This window comes from Chelmon rostratus, chromosome 11 (genome assembly GCF_017976325.1).
Source record: "Chelmon rostratus isolate fCheRos1 chromosome 11, fCheRos1.pri, whole genome shotgun sequence".
Classification (NCBI taxonomy): domain Eukaryota; kingdom Metazoa; phylum Chordata; class Actinopteri; order Chaetodontiformes; family Chaetodontidae; genus Chelmon; species Chelmon rostratus.
The window spans coordinates 22,510,262-22,530,345 of record NC_055668.1 but is presented as its reverse complement, the minus strand read 5'-3'; the positions used below and the strand labels follow the sequence as shown (position 1 = coordinate 22,530,345).

General features: G+C 41.1%; 1 protein-coding gene across 1 annotated transcript in view; it reads left to right on the top strand.

The window, feature by feature from the left end:
* Positions 1–115: 115 nt before the first annotated feature.
* The window catches only part of LOC121613566 (contactin-associated protein-like 4), a 66,223-nt gene continuing 46,254 nt past the window's right edge, over positions 116–20,084 (top strand). Inside the window, exons 1-2 of the mRNA XM_041947019.1 lie at positions 116–200; positions 17,950–18,060. Coding sequence (XP_041802953.1) covers positions 116–200; positions 17,950–18,060 — 196 coding nt within the window. The remainder of the gene's footprint in view (positions 201–17,949; positions 18,061–20,084) is intronic.

The following is a 20,084-nucleotide window of genomic DNA, read 5'->3' as shown; positions in this document are numbered from 1 at the left end:
AAGTGTGAGAGTGTGGAGGAGGCGGAGGAGTGGAGAGGAGTAGAGAGGAGAGGAGAGGCAGACTATCTCCCTCCTTCACCTGGTGGGCTTCTCTGCAGCATCCTTCCACTTCATCATGGATCTCTGGAGTGAAAAAGTCCAGGGGATTATTACACAGGTCGTCCTGATACTTTTCAGCTCGCACTGGGCAACAGGAGGAGGTGAGTGGAGTGACATTTTTTATTTTGGGTGAGAGGAGAGATCAGATGTTGGGCTGCTGATCTGAGTGCTGATCACCTTACATTTTAAATGTTGGAAAAAGTGTCGCTCTTTTTCCTTCTACAGCAAGAAAGCAGGCAGGAGTTACTGATCGCACAGGTATTTTCTCTCTCTGTAAAAACTTAGTTGCATGTTATGGATTAACTGATTTCGAAAGGCATCTTTTCGTTGATTTCTTTCATACATTTTATGCACAGTTCCCCATGCACTGTTATTTAACGGGCAGTGGGAGTCGGTGTAGGAAGCATGTGAGTGGGGAAAGTGAATGAGGAACACTTTCCTCTCACTCAGCCTATTAAACAGTTGCCCTTGAGCAAGGCACTCAAGCCTCTCCTGCTCTGGTGGAGCTGCACAGGCTGCAGAAGTCTGTGGTGGCGCTTTGAAGTGTCAGTGCATGAATGTGAAGCAGGGAATCACTCTTATCAGAGAAGGTTTTTGTGATTTAGTTATTCATAATTCATTTTCTCTCAGAGGTTTTGATGCCAGAATTCATTCAGTGTTGATCGCAGAGAAGAGAATGACCACCAGAAGGACGGAGACTCTTCACCTGTCTCTGCTTTATTGTGGTCAAAAGCAAACATGAGGCTAAAATACTTATTTTTTTTCCATGTTATATTTTTTTTCTGTCAACTTGATTTTTTTTCTAATTTTCTTTTGTGGCAGGATTTTCTGTGAGCTTTTAGTTTTTCTTTTCATGCACTTTTCCTTTTTAAATTTCAGTTTTTTAACAATTTCATATCCGTGTCCAATTTCTTTGCATACAGTATTAAACTTTTCAGAGGATTGGTGGTGGTATGTGTGTAATCCGAGTTCCCGGTTTCAATGGAAAATTGCAATTAAAAAAGAATTATCCCAAAAAGTCACAAAAGCCTGCAACATAATTTATGCTCCATTTGGGATCCTGATCATAAACGGTATTGATGGAAATGTCAACAGAAGGATCATTTCAAATAGGAAGTGTTTACATGTGTGTATCAGTGGCGATGCTGCTAACACAGCCTAATAAAGTGGGTGTCAGATGGTAAATGTTTGTCTATCATGAGGCTGATGCTGTATTAAAATGTATTCTCAGTCAACATCTCCGGGAAAATAAGATTTATTAAACATTTGAGGGAATCGGATGCCACCGGGGATCCCGTGTGGGCAGAGTAGGGACAGACAGATAAATGGTAGTTATTACAGCGTCAGGTTTATATTCCCCTTGACAGACAACAGCTGCTGGTGAGAGACACGCTGACATTACGGGCTTTGAAAGAGTAAAATAAAGGAGATAAAGAGATTTCTATGCCCTGAAGGAAATACTTTGGACTCTGCAGAACCAAAACAAAAGACAAGACATTGCAGCTGTCTCTCAAATCAGTAAGCAGTGCTTAAATCCCTTTTTGCCCTGTTAGAGAGCAAACATACACTACATCATCCACTTAATACTCTCCGATGCCCAGACCTCTCTCCACACTTTATTTGACTTTGTGTTAGTGCTGAGCCAGTGCCACAGGCAAGGTCTGACTCAAGCTATTTATCAGACTGAACAAAATAGGTAAAACTGTCGTGAGAGGGCAGATGTTTCTGTTTCTGCAGCCGGTCACGGTGACCTTGCTCGGCACCGAAGCAGCCGTGTACTTACAGGGAAAGCAGTGGGTGGAGTGGCTGGAGAGACCGTTCTGTGGTACGATGTTTGAACCCTCTAATGGCTGACAAGTCAGTCATGACCAACCTGGGTTTTCTTCATAAAGAAACCTTGAGGAAAAAGGAAGAAAGAAAAGGCGCGACGCCCCCTCATGTGGAGTTTCTAGAACTCTCCAATATCGATATTCTTGTTGGCCGACAGAGTAAGGGTGCTTTAGAGCTTTGTGCAGTGATGTACTGTACAAACTTTCAAGTGACTCACGATCATGACCACTGACTTAAGGCCAATAGAAGTCATCCTGCTGCTGTAGCACCACCTTTAGGCACAATGCCATTGAGTTTTGTAGGATTATGCAGAAAATGGACAGGATTTGAAAACCTTTTCACTAGAATCAAATTTTATGAAGATTAAGTGGAAATTTTAGAAAGAGATATAAAAAAAGGCAAACACATAAATCTATAGTCATAAAAATAAATCTAAGTACAGATCTGTTCATGAAATGGGCTGATAACCTTATTATGAACCGTGGAATCACATTAGAGACACCTGCACTAGATAATTAGAGCTGACATACAACAGAAACATCTGGAGGGGAGGCCATATGCCGTACCGCGAAGCAAAGTCGTGTATCATTAAAAATGCAGGTATGGGGAGGTGCTGGGGATTGGAGCATCCTGAAACTTGAAAAGGTGGGGACTTTGTCTTCGATGCCAGAGCAGCACTTGGCAAAGCAGCTGTGGACAGTAACATTGAAACAGAGCTGGGGAGAAACAGAAAGCTCAGAGGCTAATTGGATGCGTTTGGGAATGTGTGTAACTTCTTACTGCAGGTGTGAAGTAGAAAGTTACTGCAAGTCGTTGACTGAAACATCATCCTACATATTTACGCTTTACATATTTCCTACATATCTACATTAGTTGCTCTGGGCTACTCTTGAACACACAGACTGAATTAGAGTATTTAATTCAATTTGCGTTGTTTCCTCCTGATAGCAGCAGCTCAATCAGCACCTGTGGCTGCCTTCAGGTGCGTTGTGCGAGTGCAGGAGGGCTCAGTTGCAGTTTAGTGGTGGGATTTCTCTGAGATCACCCCGCTCAGACAAGAAATAATGTGCTGTATAAATTGCTCTTTAATGAATTTATGGCTGTAGAACAGCAGAAGAAGCTCCGAGCGGAGCGGGTGGAGGGAGGAGATGGTGCTGATACAGGTGATGTCTAGCTAGGACGCTGAGATGAATGCAGTCAAATGCAAACTATAAACGTCTTATCAAAACAGTGCAGGTGCCGGCCTGCGGTGATTTGGCATTGTACGTCAAGTTTTTTTTCTTTTTCTGCTGTATTATTATGATTATGATGGCTGGAGAGAGACAGGAAAGGCAGGGGAGACGGAGATGGCATGCTGCAAAGGGTCCGGGCTAGAAATAAACCTGAGATCTACACCATTAAACTTTGTGTAATTGTGTACATCTCAGCAATGGTGATTTTGATGCCTTGCGTACTGTTCTGTCCAGGTGTTTCCAGTCTTGGGCTGAGCTGTGATAAGGGTGCTGTCTATCCCAGCACAACATTGCGTCATACCTTCCTGTGATTTACAGAATTTTTTCAGCCGATTTCAGCGGTGCTGACTTCCCACTTTGAAGAAGAGGAGGTTGTTGGCCAAGAATTTGTAATGCTCCACCTGCGGAATTTCCTGTATCACGGCGGCTGCTGTGACTCTTAGAGAAGCCCACCACCACTGCTTTTTTTTATCTTTTCAGAGACATTCAGCTCTAAGTTGTTGGCTGCACATCGGTCCACCAGGGATAAAACCTTTTGTCTGTAAGCTGTTTTTTAATTAGTCCTGAGATTAGAGATTAGTCCTGCCAATGTGCATTCTCAGCAAACTTAAATATCTCTGTGGGAAACAGTCATTTCTGTAAAGTGAGTGTAACAGTTGAGACAAAACACATCCCTGTGGGGCACCAGTCTTAATAATCAGATTAGCCGTGTTGCAGCATCAGATTTATTTAAGATGTTGCATAAAATAGACACGGTGTGCAGAGTAAGGACACCTAAATACGGTCCAAATACGTCTCTTGAACTGGCTGAGCTGTTGTTCCCAGCTAAGTAGTATGATAGCAATTAGCTCAACAGCCACTGCAGTTCGCCAGCTAGTCTTGTAACTAGTCACTACATCACCAAGCCTCTACAGGAAGAACTGAAACAACAACTGAATCAGGGAATAATCAGTCAAACAGTCTATACACACCCACACAGTCCTGAGGAGGTGAACCGTGGGTGTGTGGTGTGCGTAGAATGTATATGTGATTATAGCATGTTTCCAATTTTTCTAATTCTATTCTTATTTCTTTTTTGATTATGATTTTTTATTTGACTTTAAAAGATTTTTTTAGACTTTTTTAGTGGTTGTTTTGTCCTCTTCTTTAGTCTTTAAAATGAAAAAGAGTAATTTCTCCAACCACAGCCACCCTCATTGACACATGCACGCTTGTTTGGACCTGCACCTCAAAGACGTGCAATTTTCCACACGAAATTGGTCCAAGCAAATTGTGTGAACCTGGTTGGTCCAGCTGTGAATGCACAGCCACTTATCTCCCCCAATTATCTGCACAATGCTCCCTCAAAAGCATAAGCAATAAGGAGACGCGCTGCTGACATGCAGAGAGTGCTTCTGATGAGGCAAAGTGCACTTCCAGTCTGCTGTGTCTGTCAGAGCAAATTCACACACGACTTTAGACACACAAAAGAGAGGCGCAAGAGACTTTTCGTTCTTTCTCTCCGTGCTTCTCCAGTGTGGTTGCATAAGTCCTCCACGGGACTGTTATCTCTTCTCTCAGCTGATTTGGAGTCAGTGGAGTGTCTGTTTTAATTGCAGACTAATGAAAGATAATACTGCTGCTCTCTGAACCCGTTTGCCAGTACATGCTTGTGTGTGTGTGTGTGTGTGTGTGTGTGTGTGTGTGTGTGTGTGCGTGTATGTGTGTGTGTGTGTGCATCCTGAGATACAACGGCCAGAACCATGTGTGAACATTATGCGAGGAGAGCTAGCGAATGCTAAGCAGCAAAGCAGCACCGCGGCGTGTGTGTTTGTGTGTGTGTGTGTGTCTGTCTGTGGATGTATGTCACATTGTGGGGACGTTAATCTGTTTACACAGTCACTCATCACATAAATCATGACATTTTAGGGTGAGGACTTGGGTAAGGGTTAAACCTGTAGTGGTTATGGTTATGCTTCACCAGGAAATGAATGTAAGTCTATGTAATGTCCTCAAAAGTAATAGAAACAAGTGAGTGTGTGAGTGTGCATGCCAGAGTGTGTGAGTGTGTACACATAAAGCCTACAAATGTGGCTAGTGTGCTTGTGTGTGCACCTGATCAGATAACAGATGACTCACTTCCAGTCACCAGTCTCCGAGGAGAGACGTTCAGTCAGCTGATCTGGTCCCAGAGCTGTTTGAAAGTAGGAATCGTTTGCTGTAGCTGTAGATTCTGGAGTGTTTGGTTATTCAGCAAGAGACTAAATGATATTTAGATGTTAGCGAGACTCACACAGCACCTGAAAGCTAAGGCTGTAGGCTACTAAACTGCCTGTGGTTAAAGTTAGAGAATATGGTAAATGACTAAGATACACACAGATCACATGCTGTGTCACAGCATAGAAGTACGAGCATAGTATAGATTAGTAACTTCAAACTTGTTAGCCACTAAAACCAATTTGGGTGAGAATAAAGGTTTTGCTCACGTTAACAAAAGAAAAAACTTTTGCTCTTTGTGTTTTTTGCCTCTAATGAACATTGATTGTAGGAGTTGAAGACAAATGGCCCCATTTTAACGTGAAACTACTGCCTGTCTCTGTAATCTTTCCATGAAGGGAAAAAGCTTTTCACTCACTTTTCACAAATGGAGGTCAGTAATTTCATGACATCGGCATTATTTTGAGGCCTGGTCCTGAGTGCTTTGACAGAAACCGCTGCGGGAGCATGTACAGTAAGTGAGAAGAGAAATGTTTATGAGCAAAACTCTGAGCCCCACCAGCTCCAGCAGGACTGTTCTGTATCCGTGTGGTCTGTGCTCCTCGTAGGTAGGGACCAATAAACCACTAAACTATCACATCACTACCACCAGTCTATTATTATTATTATTCACTTGAACGTGCAGTCTTGCAGAAATCAGCCGGCATCAGATGGAAAAGAATATCTGGAGTGTGTGATTGTGAAAGGATAATAAAAATGCGTTTAATTTTGTGCCAATCATCCAGATTCTATCCCTCTCTGATGGCGTCTGCACACAGGGCGCCGAATATCTTCTCTTCTCCCTTCAGAGGATCAGTTTTCTTCGCCCAGAGGAAAATTTTGCTGCTGACGATAGTCTTTTCTTTGTCTCATCAGAAATAATTCTTCTTATTACTGAATTCTGACTGGATTTCTCTTAACCCTCCCTTTTAGGAGAAATAAAGAGCAAAAGAATGAACCAGTGTAAGATAAATGATCCTATCTAGTTTTGAGAATAACAGTGGACACAAGAAAGACAAGAAAGGCTTTTCTCCTGGACAACCTTATGGAGCGGTAAGCAGACTGATAAGAGAAAAAGGTTTGCATGATTCAGACTGTGTGACAGCATGAGCTGAACATCACAGCAGTGTTTTAATAAATATATCAATGTATGGACCAGCGATCAGCCAAACTATTCAGAATATTTTAAAAATTTGGCCTTTCCAATCAAATTAATGTTTATGTTTCTTACTAGAAAATGTTCTTCTTCTTGTGTTTTGCAGCAGTTAGGTCCAAAGCGGCACATATTTAAATATATTTATTGTTTCATGCCATGAAAGTTTGTGGCAACATTCAAGTTGACGTAAGAGAAATAGCATTTCCTCATTATGTTGACAGTAAATGTATTTTGGTCGTAGCTGAGCCGTGTACGACGACTTTGCAAGTGGGTTATTTCTCCTGTTCATTAGGTGGTGACCTCTAGTAGCCAGAGTAATTATGATGGGAGGAGCAAAGCAGGAAGTCAGGGAGACATAGTATAAAGAGCAAGATAGTCTACATATGCAGGAAGGTCGGTTGGATGGATGGGTCAAACAAACACCAGACTTTCATCCAGGAGAAGCTGTTCATGTCCTGCATGAAACCGTTTTAAGTTGCATGACGAACTTATGTTGCATCACAGTGTCCTTATTTTAGCCAAGAATCTTTTCCTAAAACTAACCAAGTAGTTTTAATTCTAAACCTTCATAAACTGCAACCACGTCACAAAGTTGACGGCGTGAGGATGAAGTGGTAAAAGTGCCAAAAATGCATCTGCACAGTCATGAAGCTTTAATTTAATTTGGTTTAAACTTGCTGAGCTTGAAGAAAAAAATCTAATCTTTTGCAGACTTCATGATAATATCTGTGTCTTATTATTTATGGCTTCAGGTTAATTTCAAGTTTGCATTGTACAATGATAAGGAGATGTAAACTAGATACAGACTGAAGGGGGTTATTAATCACAAATTGTTGTTTCCCACTGGATGTTACCCCAGGTTTGATCATCGGATGCTAATCATTGATGATGCAGGTTAAAGTTTGCTTTAGCAGACAGCGTTGGCCATCCACTCCAGACTTAGAGATTTATTTTAATAAACATCAATGGTTCTTGGAACTGAGCCTGTTTCAGACAGAATATAGAATTTAATATTGTTCAATGAGCTGGATGTCTTGAGAGGAACACAAACCTGTGGATATAATGCATAATTTGGGTGAATATGTTGTGTAGTTCCCTGTAAAACCTCACCTGTCCTTTATGATTCATGAGGCATTGGAGTTTGTGACAGCAGGGATGGAAAAAGTGAGAGAAAGCTGAAGAGAGCCCCTCTCTCATATTTCTTCTTTAGTGTCATTTATGAAAATGTGTGTTCAGAGAAGAGGAGCCATGAATGCCATCTGATGAAGTCAAGGCTACATTACGGCGGCAGCGGACGTCGGGGTAAACTTGTAACCGTCAGTCAAGAATCTAGATTTATTAACCCAGGGACAAGTAGTTAAGTGCTAAACCTGAGGCCTGCAGTCCATCCATCTGAGTTTGTGACGCATCGATATTTGCCGAAGGCCAGTCCCTCTGGAGCCCTGGCTCCATAAACACACACACTCATTCATCACGCGGCCCTGTCATCACTTCAGATGAGTTGTGGTTGATCCGAGAATCTGTCAAACTCTGCTAAGGTCACTGTGCTCCGTCACTCTGGGTCCTGGTTTGGGCTGGATTGAAGCAGCGCAGGTTGTAGGTGCGGCGGTGAGTTGCAGCTTTAAGGATTCAAACCCTCATGGTGGACAAGTGAGAAACAGCTACAAGCTACAAGAATGCTGATCTGATGCTGAAGCTCTGAACTCCTGACGAAGGATGCAGGATGCAGGTGAAATGATTCATCAATATATAAATAAATCCACCGGTTAGGAGAAGAGGATGATGACAGCGATGATGAAGAAGATAAAGAGAAAAAGCTGATGTTAATGATAATGAAGAAGTATGATGGAGATGCTGATGATGAAGCTTTTGAAGGAGACAGTGAGGAGATGACGATGATGACAATGAAGATGAAGAAGACAACAAGTAGACAGTAAAGGACAATAGAATGATGATGAGGAGAAGGAGAATACTTCATGACAATGAAGAAGACGAAGAATAATGGTAATGAAAAAGTAGATGGAGTAGATGATGATGATGACGACAATGAAGATAAAGAAGAAGTTGATAGAAAAGAAGAGTAGAATGATAATGACGACGATAATGAAAATCTTAAAGGAGACAGAGAGAAGATGATGATAATGAAGAAGAAGGAGAAAGAAGACAAAGAATGATGGTGATGGCGATGATGATGATGATGATGAAAATTTAGATGGAGGAGATAATAAAGAATAGAATGATGATGATGGTGATGTTGATAAAGAAGATGATGAAGACGATGGAAATAAAGAAGAAAGACTAGACGCAGATGAAGAATGTGATGATGATCATCATCATGACTATCATGCTGATAAAGAAGAAGAAAAAAATGATGAAGAAGTAGATGATGAAGACGAATATGGTGATGATAAAGAAGATAAAGATGATGATGAGGAGGAAAGAGTTGACACATACAAAGAAGACTAAGATGACAATCATGAAGAAAAAGGAGGAAGGTGATGAAGGTGCTGATACGGTGCGTTCAGGATTCGGGGGAATTTGAGGAATCCTGGGCAGAATTTAACAAACATGATGACATGCAACATACTGGAGCTGTCTCCATATTCCTTCAGATTGAATCTGTTCCCTCTTTCACTCCAGGCTACCGCAGGGGATCATCAGATCAGATGCAGAGCGCAGAAGAAACGTCATTGGCATTAAAGCCGTAGCTGACATTGAACGCCACAGGACGAGGCTGAGTCGAAGCCTTTGAGATGCAGAAGCGATAAGGTATCTGATGAGCAATTTAATGACTCGGTTAATGAGATGTAAGAGACAGCAGAGAAGGAGCGGAGCGCACCTGCAGCTCCTCGAGTACCAGAGTTTTTCTCTAACTTTCTCCTCACCTCGTTTTGAGGGTGCTTCAGGTCAGAGGCAGTTACAGAGCAGCAGCCCTGCAGCTGGCAGGCGATCGGTGGCAAATCTACAACCCATCTGTAACGTTAATCACGACTCGTATCATTTCAACTGCTCTTTTGCTGTTCTTTAGCTCTGTGTCATGCTCACACACAGGAAAAGCACAAAATGTCCTCATACATATTATTTTGCTCTGTGGTTTTATGCATTGTCTTTATTTTTAATTTCATCCTTATGATCATTATGAAGTGGGTTTTATTCTCCATCTAATTTTACATTCATTTTTAATCTGTTTTACGTCCATTCTGTCTTATTTATGTTAGGCTTTACTCTTGTAAAGCACCTTATTTGTTTATTATTATTATTATTATTATTATAATTATTATTATATAGATAGACGAGCGGTTGCAGGTTATGATCATGGTTTGGGTTGCAAAAACATTAGTTACTTATGCTACACAAGTTTAAAAAGTCAGCGCTTCAGTTTCACACGGGCCATGAACAGCTGTCCCCTGGGTGAAAAGTCCTGTGTTTATTTTACCCGTCCAACCACCCACCTTCCTCCATATGTGGACTTTGTTGCTCTTTATACTATGTCACTTCCTACTTTCCACCCGTCACTACTACCCACAGCCACTTGAAGTCGCCGCCCAACAATAAACATAAATATGGGTTGTAATAACTTCCACAGACAACCTATTCAGGCATTTTTCTGGTGAGGACAGGCTGCACAAAACAGAGGACTGTTTGTACTAATCATAAAATCTGTTAAAGCGCTGACAGCCATGGCTGCAAATGGAAGCATCAAAGATTCCACTGCCATATTGAAAAATCTATCTGTCTGATCAAATTAGTTCCTCACATCATGCATGTCAGAAAAAACATGAAAACAAAGATGAAGAAGCACACGCGGTCTGATCCTCTGAGTGGCATAAAGGAACCATTCAAGTTAAATGTGATGAAAATGCTGAAAGGCTTTTTCAGCAACTTCATACTATAACACCTCTCCAAAAATGGAAATGTACTTCATAACTATTTCAGGGAAAGTGTCTGCGCCACTGTCATTGCATCCTTGTAAATTTCTCTCTGCTCCACAGAGGGAAATGTTGTTAAATATGCATAAGCTAAGCTTTGCATATTTATAAAAATGTTATGCTGAGCTCAAACAAACTGTAACACAAACTACAGCCAGAATCTCAGCTTAGACAGTAATTAGAATATTAGGATTTTTCCTGGAGTAGTGTCATTGATTCTACTAACTATTATAAACTATGTCATAATTATCATCAATCATCAGTTGCAAACAGTTGCATTTTGCAGGGGATCTTGGAGTAAATTAGAGGCGGCGGGGTGAAGTTCAGGAGTTTGTCCTTCAAACAGAAAGTCTGGGTTCAGTCCTGCGTGTCTTCTGAAGCGTGCTCGTGTGTGACGCTGAATGCCTGCCAGCTCTAGAAGTGCTCAATAGCTTAATATGGACGCTGATCTACCTGAGACACACTGCTTCAGGAATCAATAGTGTAAGACAGGAGAAGGAGGTGTTGACTAACAGTGCAGAACTCCTCAACAGGTGATTATGTTGTAACGTTTCTGCTGGGCAGAGGCCATGATGAGGCGTGAACGCAGCGCCAGCGTTGGCGGTGAAATGAGGCGGTCACGTGTCACTGACCTGCACCACACACACACACACACACACACACCGTCTGTCGTTGATGTTTATGTATAATTCAGGCTGCTGCAGTGCTGGTGGAGGCTAAATGAGTGCACGAGGTGTGCGTTGTACAAACCTGGATTGTACAGAGACCAGCTGGCCTCAACAGCACGGATAAAGAGGTGCAGTCCGTGCTGTTGTTTTCACTTGAGTACTGCATAGTGTAAGTTCTTCTGTTGGCGCAATGCAGCGTTTGTTGTTGAAATGTTTCTTACTGATGGGATGCACATTATTCCATCCTGTGAATTGACTAAATGGAAAAGCCTGAAGACTTTTTGCCCGAACGAGAAAAAGCAAAATGTGTTTGAAATGAGAAAAAGTCACCTGCTGTGACAAAATATCATGTTGTTGTTCATGTCATTAACTAGTAGCCACCAGCTATTTTGGAGACAAATTATACATTGGATTCAGTGTTAAATGAGTTTAATGTTTTTTTAAATTCTGAATATTAAACAGTGACCAAACACAAGCTTTTCCACCAATGAACCGATGATTTGTTTTGCTGTTGTTTTGTTCCTTTTATCCCCACATCACTCCGCTGGTAAGGCTTTGAAATGACTTGTTCAAGGGCACCATGTCACTCATATTTTCCCCGCTTGGTCGGCCATTAAAGTCTGTAACTTTCTCTTCACGAGCCAGATTCTCTAACCTTTCCAACACTGCAGCTGTGAGGCTTTCAGTTTCCTGTCTGTGTAGATGGGATGAAAGGTAACTCTGGCAAATTGGTCGTAAAAAGGATCTGCAGCAGAGTGTCGCTCGTTCGGTAATCAAACGAGTACAATAATCTGTAAATTATACGTGTCGGTGTCAGAAAACAGCAGGAAAAAGTGTCTCTGAAGAGGCTGGAAGTTTAATTTAAAGTAAATGGTCAGATGTTTCCTGTTTCTAAAAAGTTTTGGTGCTGCTTCAAAAGAGAAGAAGTTCAGCTGCAAAGAAGAGCACAAACTTAGTGATTCTATACACCGGTAAGGTTACTGAACAGAAATCTCCCTCTACTCATGTTTCCCAAGGTGCTACTGTGTTTTTCCAGTGCCCTTGTCCTAAATTATAAGTGGGTGAGGCAGAGAGTACACTTGAGACATGCATGAGTGGACACAAGAGGTGCACCAACAGGAAAGACTTCTTACTTTGCTGTTGCTTATAATTTCCTGCGTGGAGAGTGGACACTTTCACAGTGTTAGAATTCTCCACCATGCAGAGGGTCAGGCCCTCCCACCAGGGGAGGAGACTACGGACAGTTTGTGCTGAGGAGCAGAGGCACAGTGGATTTTTTAATCTGCGGCACGAATCAAGATGGACATAATGAGGACCTTGAGCTTGTATGTGTTTTCTTCTCTCGCTCTTTGGTTTCTCTGTGTGGTCTCTGAGTGTTTATGAGCTTTTGCAATGTATTGTTTGGAGCCAGGGAAAGGAATGAAAATGTGATTTTTTTTTTATTATTTTTGTTCTTGATGTACTTTTTGCAAGCGAGGGGCATCCAAAGATTTTACCTGCAGAATGAGCAGGTTGTTTGAACACAGACATCTGTCCAATATCATGCAATTTAAATTAATACCCTTGCAGCAAATACTGTTATTGTGTCAGGAGGGTGTCCTGCACTGGGTTAGCCTCTACTATACAACGTCGATGTAATCTATCCACACCCTTTATGTTGCTATGCCTACGTAGCCACAAACTCTTAAATAAGATGTATTTTAGTAGATTTTAAATTGGTAGAATATGCTTCAGGAGCAGCATGTGTATGTACTGTATATATTCTGTATATTGAGCTATTGACTGATTTCTGATTGGATAAGCTTCAGAAAACAGAATATTAAAAAAATACCAGGCAGGTTTGTTTCTGACTGGCAGATGAAGGGCTGGAAACAACAAGCATCCAGGTCCATGCATGTGCTGATCCTCACAGCTCAGCAGCTGTTTGACAGACGGGCTTCTTTTCCAACTGGAGTGGGGTGGGATCACTCTCATCCGAATCAGACAAAGTCAAATCAGTGCCCCCAACTAATGGCTCAAAAATCCTCAGTCAAAGTGGGCTAGAAAACTTTTCCGTTTTCTCTTCATGGATTCTAAATTCGATAATTAGTAATCACATCTCAGGCGAAGCAAGTCGCTGCTCTGCTACACCTCTATTTTCCAAAAATGTGGTGAAAAAAATGACAAATCACAGCACAAGACTGAACATATTCACAGGTCTTGAGGAGTGGGAGGAAAACATTCACTGCTTAATTACATCAGTTATTGTTTATCCACCCGTGGCAGTGCTTACACAGCTTTCATGATCTTAATCACAAATCCCAAGATCCTGGTATTATTATTAATATTATTATTATTATTATATTATTTTATTTCTGAATGTGAAATTCTCCAGCGTCTTTGTCTGAGCAAGGGTGGAGGATTTTGCTGAGTGTGCTTTCATGTACTGAGAATGTCACCCTGCGTAACAAAAATGTAATATGTCATGTAAATGTACATTACATGCACTATTTATGCTGCTCTCTTGCTCATTTTACCCTTACATTGCATTAAAACATAAATGAGTGTGTCAAAAGGCATAGATTTCATAACTGTACACATTACTTCAGGTCTTAAAAGCTGAAACTGATTGAGAAAAAGACCTTTAGTCAGATATTTAAAACAAATATACAAATTTAATTGGATGGACGAGCAGCCTTGGCTCTTCTTTGTCGTTGAGAGTGTGCAGGGTTTTTTTGTTTGAGGATTATGGTTCATGTTTGAGGGCACAACCTTGGCGTGATTACAGTGCTCACAGATGCATGGCTTAATGGTATCACTGTGAGAGATGCAGATGTGTCCAGGACCCTCAAAGAGCTCTGAACCTGTAAATCTCCTGATTGCTGTTGTTTATTGAAGTGGAGGAAGATGCTCATCGGCTTGATTAAATCATGAATGTTGTGGATACTGTGTTATTGCAGTGACATGGTAATTTGGATGCTGTTGATGGAGAGAGGGGTGGAGGAGAGGATGTGTATGAGCACCCTGGTGAAGCTCACTCTGCTGGATGTGAGAACCGACGAAGTGGGAAAGACTAATGATTTACAATATCTCTGTTTAGGCTAAATGCTGTCAAGCTAATGCTCCTTTAGCAGCCATAACACTCCCGTGCCTCTGCAAGACTTCTGCAGTGTGTTAAAATTGTGTTAAAACACTTTGAAAGTAGAAAACTACTAAAGTCAGAAAAAAAACTGAGCTGAGTGGAGGTAACAGTGGTAACCAAAGGCATAAACGGATTCACAATGGACTGTGTGGATTCTGTTGGATTCTGTTTTAAGTGTAACAACAAGATTTGAAGATTTCTACCCTCATGTTGTGTTCCAGGCAAAATTTTTCTGTCATAATTTTTTTTTTTTTTTGGAAAGATTTTACCAAGAACAAGAGAAACAAAAAATCAAAAAAAAAAGGCTGGTGGTACACCTTCAAAAACCTTTTTGCCCCCTCAGGGTCCTGGCATGGATCTCAAGAGACATATAAAAACCAAAATGAAACCCTCAGATAAAAACAAGTAAAGCATGAGTTAGATACCAACAAGTTACGCCTATGGAAGTTAAAAAAAAATCAGTCCATGATGCCTGGAGAGGGGCCTCAAGAGAACCTCTTTTATTCCTGGAATCTAAACACGATCCTTATCAGTTTTTAATTAAGAGGTCCCAAGAGGAGTTCCAGTGTTCCTCTTTGCCTTTAATCTGTTGAGCATCCGGAGGTTTAACTGTTTTTCATTGTCTTAAGATAACTCTGAACGCGTGGATCAAACCAACCATTATAACCTTTTGAAACATGAGATTGAGATTTGTCCCACAGTCGACATAAAGCAGGAGTCAGAAGGACTGCTGAGCATCTTCATTTAGAAATAAGATGTTATGACAAAACACATCAGTCAGTTTTTGACCTAAAACAGATGCTGCTTATGGAAGTCCCTTACTGGGAGATTAATAACAATTCTTAATGTTCTGGTCAACGGCAGAGCAGAAAAGGACACAAACTGAGCACGGACAGGTGAACTCAATTACGGCCATTAACCTGCACACACAAAAGGCTGAATTTGAAAGCTTCTCCCACTCTGACTACTGAAGTAAATAAGTGTGACAAACCCGGCTCCCGTTAAAAGATTAGGAGTAAATCTCACATACAATACCTGACTGCAATAGATAAAAAGCTAATCTGACATGTAAGTGCATTTTGGATTGAGACCCTGAAAGAAAGACTTCGACAAAGCTCCTGGGATGCAGCAGAAAGATGTAATATCTTAATGTTTCATAGGATTTCCTTCACAATATTCAGTCAGTTTTTCCCAGTTCAGTTCAGCTTGGACTCTACATTTATCTCCACTTCCTGCTGATGTGACAGGGGATTTTGTGCTCCACTGGTTTCAGTCAGCGACCCAAATGTAAGCAAAGAGAATTTTTGTTATGTGTTTTGAAAGTAATTTCTCCCACATGAGCTACAATAGTCCCACTATTCCTGTAAAGTTCTCCCACAATCTCCTCTGTGTCTGTCAGACGCCGGGCCAGAAGGAGGTCTTATCCTTCATGCTCGTAAAATACTGTTTATGCTTCTTGTATTATTGAAAACCACAAAAGAGATTGCATTAATTACTTGTTTGCTGTTGCAGGTTCATGTCATTGGCAGGCAGGGCTGGGCAGACTGGGAGCACTAGGTCCAGGTGCATTATGAAAGCTGCCACCTTAGTCCTATCAGAGGTTTTTTTTTATTTTTAATCAGCCAAATGAGAGTTTGAGAATATTTACATGAAGAGATGGTGCTTCTTATATTAAAACCTTTTACAGTTCACTGAGTCCTTAATATATGTGTTGCATTCAGTGTCTACCACAGCTCATTTGACATAAAATTAAACACTTATATACAATTCCACAACCAAAGGAGGGGAGACGAATAAAAACCTGATGTCAAGAGGCTTATAAAGAAATAATCACAAGCTTTATTTGCGTAGTACTTAACAAGGTTACAAAGTGCTTCACAGATGGAAAAAACAACAACAACACAGGCATCATAAAATAAAGTTATGACAACTTGTAGTACTTAGCAAGGTTACAAAGTGCTTCACAGATGGAAAAAACAACAACACAGGCATCATAAAATAAAGTTATGAAAACTTGTGGGACATCCAACATTTTATATCAGTGAGGCAGGCAAAGAAATGATCTAAACTGCTGGAGTTATTGGATTAGAGAGGAGCATAAAGCTGTGTGTCATCTGCATAACATGATTTGGAAACACAATAGTTCTGGAGGATATGGCTAAAGGATGTAACTGTATTGAGAGCAAAAGAGGGCCAAAGGTGGCTCCTTGAGGGACACCACAGTTAAAATCAGCAACAGAGGAACTGGCCTTTGCAACAACAATTGAAAAAAGTTCTAGTGGGCAGGTGTGAAGGTAGCACTTGTAGGGTAGTTCCCTTAAGACCCAGGTTTCTAGAAGGTGCAGGAGGACAGCACGATCGATAGTGTCACTGAAATCTGTATGAGATGGCACCTTGACTCATGGTTGTAAAACTGCAGCTGACACAGGGACAGAGACAGTTAATGAAGCACACACCTAAAACTCAGATGCTTCTCTGCATGGCTTTCACTTGTCTGTAGACAGCTTTTTAACTGTTTTATCATCAAATATTCTCTTCAGTATCCAGAGGTGTTCACCTGCATCGACTGCCGACAATGTGTGTTTTTAGTGCACAGATGTAGACTTGGAGCTTTCAGAGCTGAATACTCACATATTAAATAGAGACTCAGAGCTGCATCTGTGCGCTCAACCCTTTACTCATTTTACATTTTCAAGAGTAGATCTCCTGACCAGTTTTACTCTCGGTATGTCATTGCTTTTGCTTGTGATTTAGAGTGTTTTACTTCTTTACAGCATTGTTCATATCTTTTATTTTCTGACAGTGTCACAGTCATTTATGAGGGTTTTCCATGACATAAATAGGTGACACGAGACTTATTTAGTCCTTACAAGTGGCTACTATGGCAGGTTTTCATTGAATCAATTAATAATGTTTTAACTCATGACTATCTTAATATTAGCATGCATGGAGATGTTATTATACCACTGTTAAATTAGCACTTAACTGAACAATAGGCAGTTAAATCAAAGTCCCATGAAACAGAGACCAAAGTCAAACTTTCTGTGTAAGTTACCTTTACAGGCAGAAATCCAATATCACAGCGCAGAGGCCAAGTCTGATTAAATCTCGACTAAACAAAGTAAAGACAGCTCAAGATCCTTCATTAATATAATCTCGCTGAGAGATATCTCAGCTCTCAGAGATATTTGGCTCTCAGGGACAGAGGAAACATCCATTAACAGAGAGTCAGCTGAAGGCTCCACTGGGTCATTTGAGTTTACAGTGCAGTGTATTTCAATGAGAAACTTATCTAATTTAATTTATTAGATTAGACATGAATGCCCATAATTGTACACACATCTGTAAGTACAAGCTGACCATGCACTTGTACCAAGATGTTAAATGTAATACAAATTATTGCACACAACCAAATCAACTCAAGCAGATAGGACACAATGTATTTTTTATTGAGCAGGGTCTCATTATGGTGAAAAAGCTGTTTACTCAAGGTTGATTTAAGGCCGAATAATCGATGATTAGGCTCCATAAATCTTTTCAACACTGAAATCGAGGAGGGCGTTCTTATGGTGAGGCGACTGAAGGTGGAAGGACGATTCAACACAGTTCATGGTCAGTGGTAACTTGTTTCTTGTGAATTATATGAGATAAAATCGCCTCTTCCTTCTGTGATTCGCAGAGGTTTGTCACAGTCCGCTGGTCTCCAATCTACTGCCATCGTCCTTCAGAAGCTCCTCACAGTTGTCTGGCAGCCATGGGCCAGGCTTTGCTAAGCTGAACCGCAGAGAAGGTGAGTCCCTCATGTTTTTTGGCTAATAAATCCGCGTGGCGGAGTATTGTACAACACAAAGCGACACATTCACCCAAAAAGGCTTAGACATGCCGCCTAAATGCTACTGTACCTTACTAGCATAAAACTACACAGACACACAATAACCAAGCAGCGGATGAACAAACCGGACTGTGAAGCAGCTAAAGAAATACTGATGTTCTGATAATCTATATAATCTGTTCATAAAACTCCAAATCTGTCTGCTGGATATGTAAATAAGCATTTGTTTGCTAGCAGGTTAGCCATTAACAAATAACAACAGATAATCGTAAGGGTTTTGCTTCTTTGTTTGTTGTGGAGTCATTTTGCACCCTCTGAAGGATCTGGGTGCTTTTCTGCAGGCAGACCTCAGTTGTAGCTGTTCAACCAGATTTTTCATTTCTAAACCAATTGCATAGGGTGATAACGAGAATATAGTGGAGTTATAGTTTTCCATATTAAGGTAAATTAAGGACAAGCATGACATCATAACTTTGACTGATCGAGGAGAGACTGGTTGTTGCTGTTACAGGCCTGTAACATGTCAGCTAGACCACAGTGTGATCTTTCAACGAGTCGACCTCTCCCCCAGCGATGCTCCCCAGTATTCACATATAAGATTTATCAGTTTAACATCAATAACTTATTGCTTTTCTTCTTGCTCTCGCTCTCGTTTTTTTCTTTCACCCCCTGTGTTTTAACCAGTTGTGCAGATAAAATAAGATGTAAAAGGAGCCTCCCCTTTGTTTCTGTTCCGATGTGCTGCAGCAGCACTGCTCACCTCATGATTCACCTCCTTGCAGGACACACAGCACACAACATCAAAAACAAGCCTAAGCTGGATTCACACAAAGTGACAGACACCTCAGGGCGAATGCTGGACAAACATACAGACAGATAAAGAGTAGAGCGGCCATTGCCTCCTTTCTGCTCTGTTTTTAGGTGCATATGTTGCAGGTGATTTAGATAAGTGGATCAACACACTTTGCAAAAGGTTTCTTTGCCACCAACAGACAAGAAAGTTGAATAAGAAACATATGCGCTGATGCAGAGGCTTTGAGAAAACACACCTCACAGTCAGCTGATTTACATTCGAACCAGAAACAAGAATCCGATGGAAGCTCTGTGTTTGTCTTCGACACAACAGAGGATCCGAATGATTTTCACCACCTGGGAGACTGCAGGAAGCGCAGCCTGCGGGTTGCCGTTTCCATCGTGTGTTTGATGGCAAAAGCTGTGAGGAAAACACACCCGCTGCGTTCTTCACTTCAGTCAGCCCGCTCTGTCTGTTTACCGATCCGAGTTTGATCTGCGTTCAGGAGAATCAGATGCTTCTAAAGGATGACGACACGCATCTGAGTGGCAAAACATGAGTTATTTATCTGCAGAGGAGAAAGAGAGAAGCCACGAGATGAAGAAGTAGTGGAACAAGGCAGAGACTGAGAGGAATCTGACATTAATCTGACACCAAACAAAGAAAATAAAGATGCTGGTAAATGTGAGCATCATTTCCACATTAACCAGGGGATATTGCTGTTTTGTTTATGTACACGCCATTGTGTACATGCAATCTCTTAAATATGCATCTGATTTGTACACAATGTGCTGAATAAATAATATACAAAGCCCACAAGTTTGCAATTTCTTCTGTTTCGTGTTGGTGATAGTTTAGCTCATTAGCTCTTCCTTGTCAATGATTTTGCTAACAATCACACCCAGCAGGTTACATTTCCTTATTAATTCCCAGGCTGAGATTTGAATTGAATTTGCATTTTGAACTAAATTAGACCAATCAATAAATCAGTTCAGTTTTGAGAGCAACAGCACACACCTGAGATGTAGAGATGAAAACCGCTTTAATTCCAGAATCCCAGCAGTTCTCTGTAGAAATCATTGGGTAAATTACAAACCCCTGCTCGTTTTCGTCTCCTCCAGCTGCTGCTAACACTCCTCATCCTCTATAGTCATCCTCTGAGGAGCTGCCTCATTCTCAGTTAATTTAC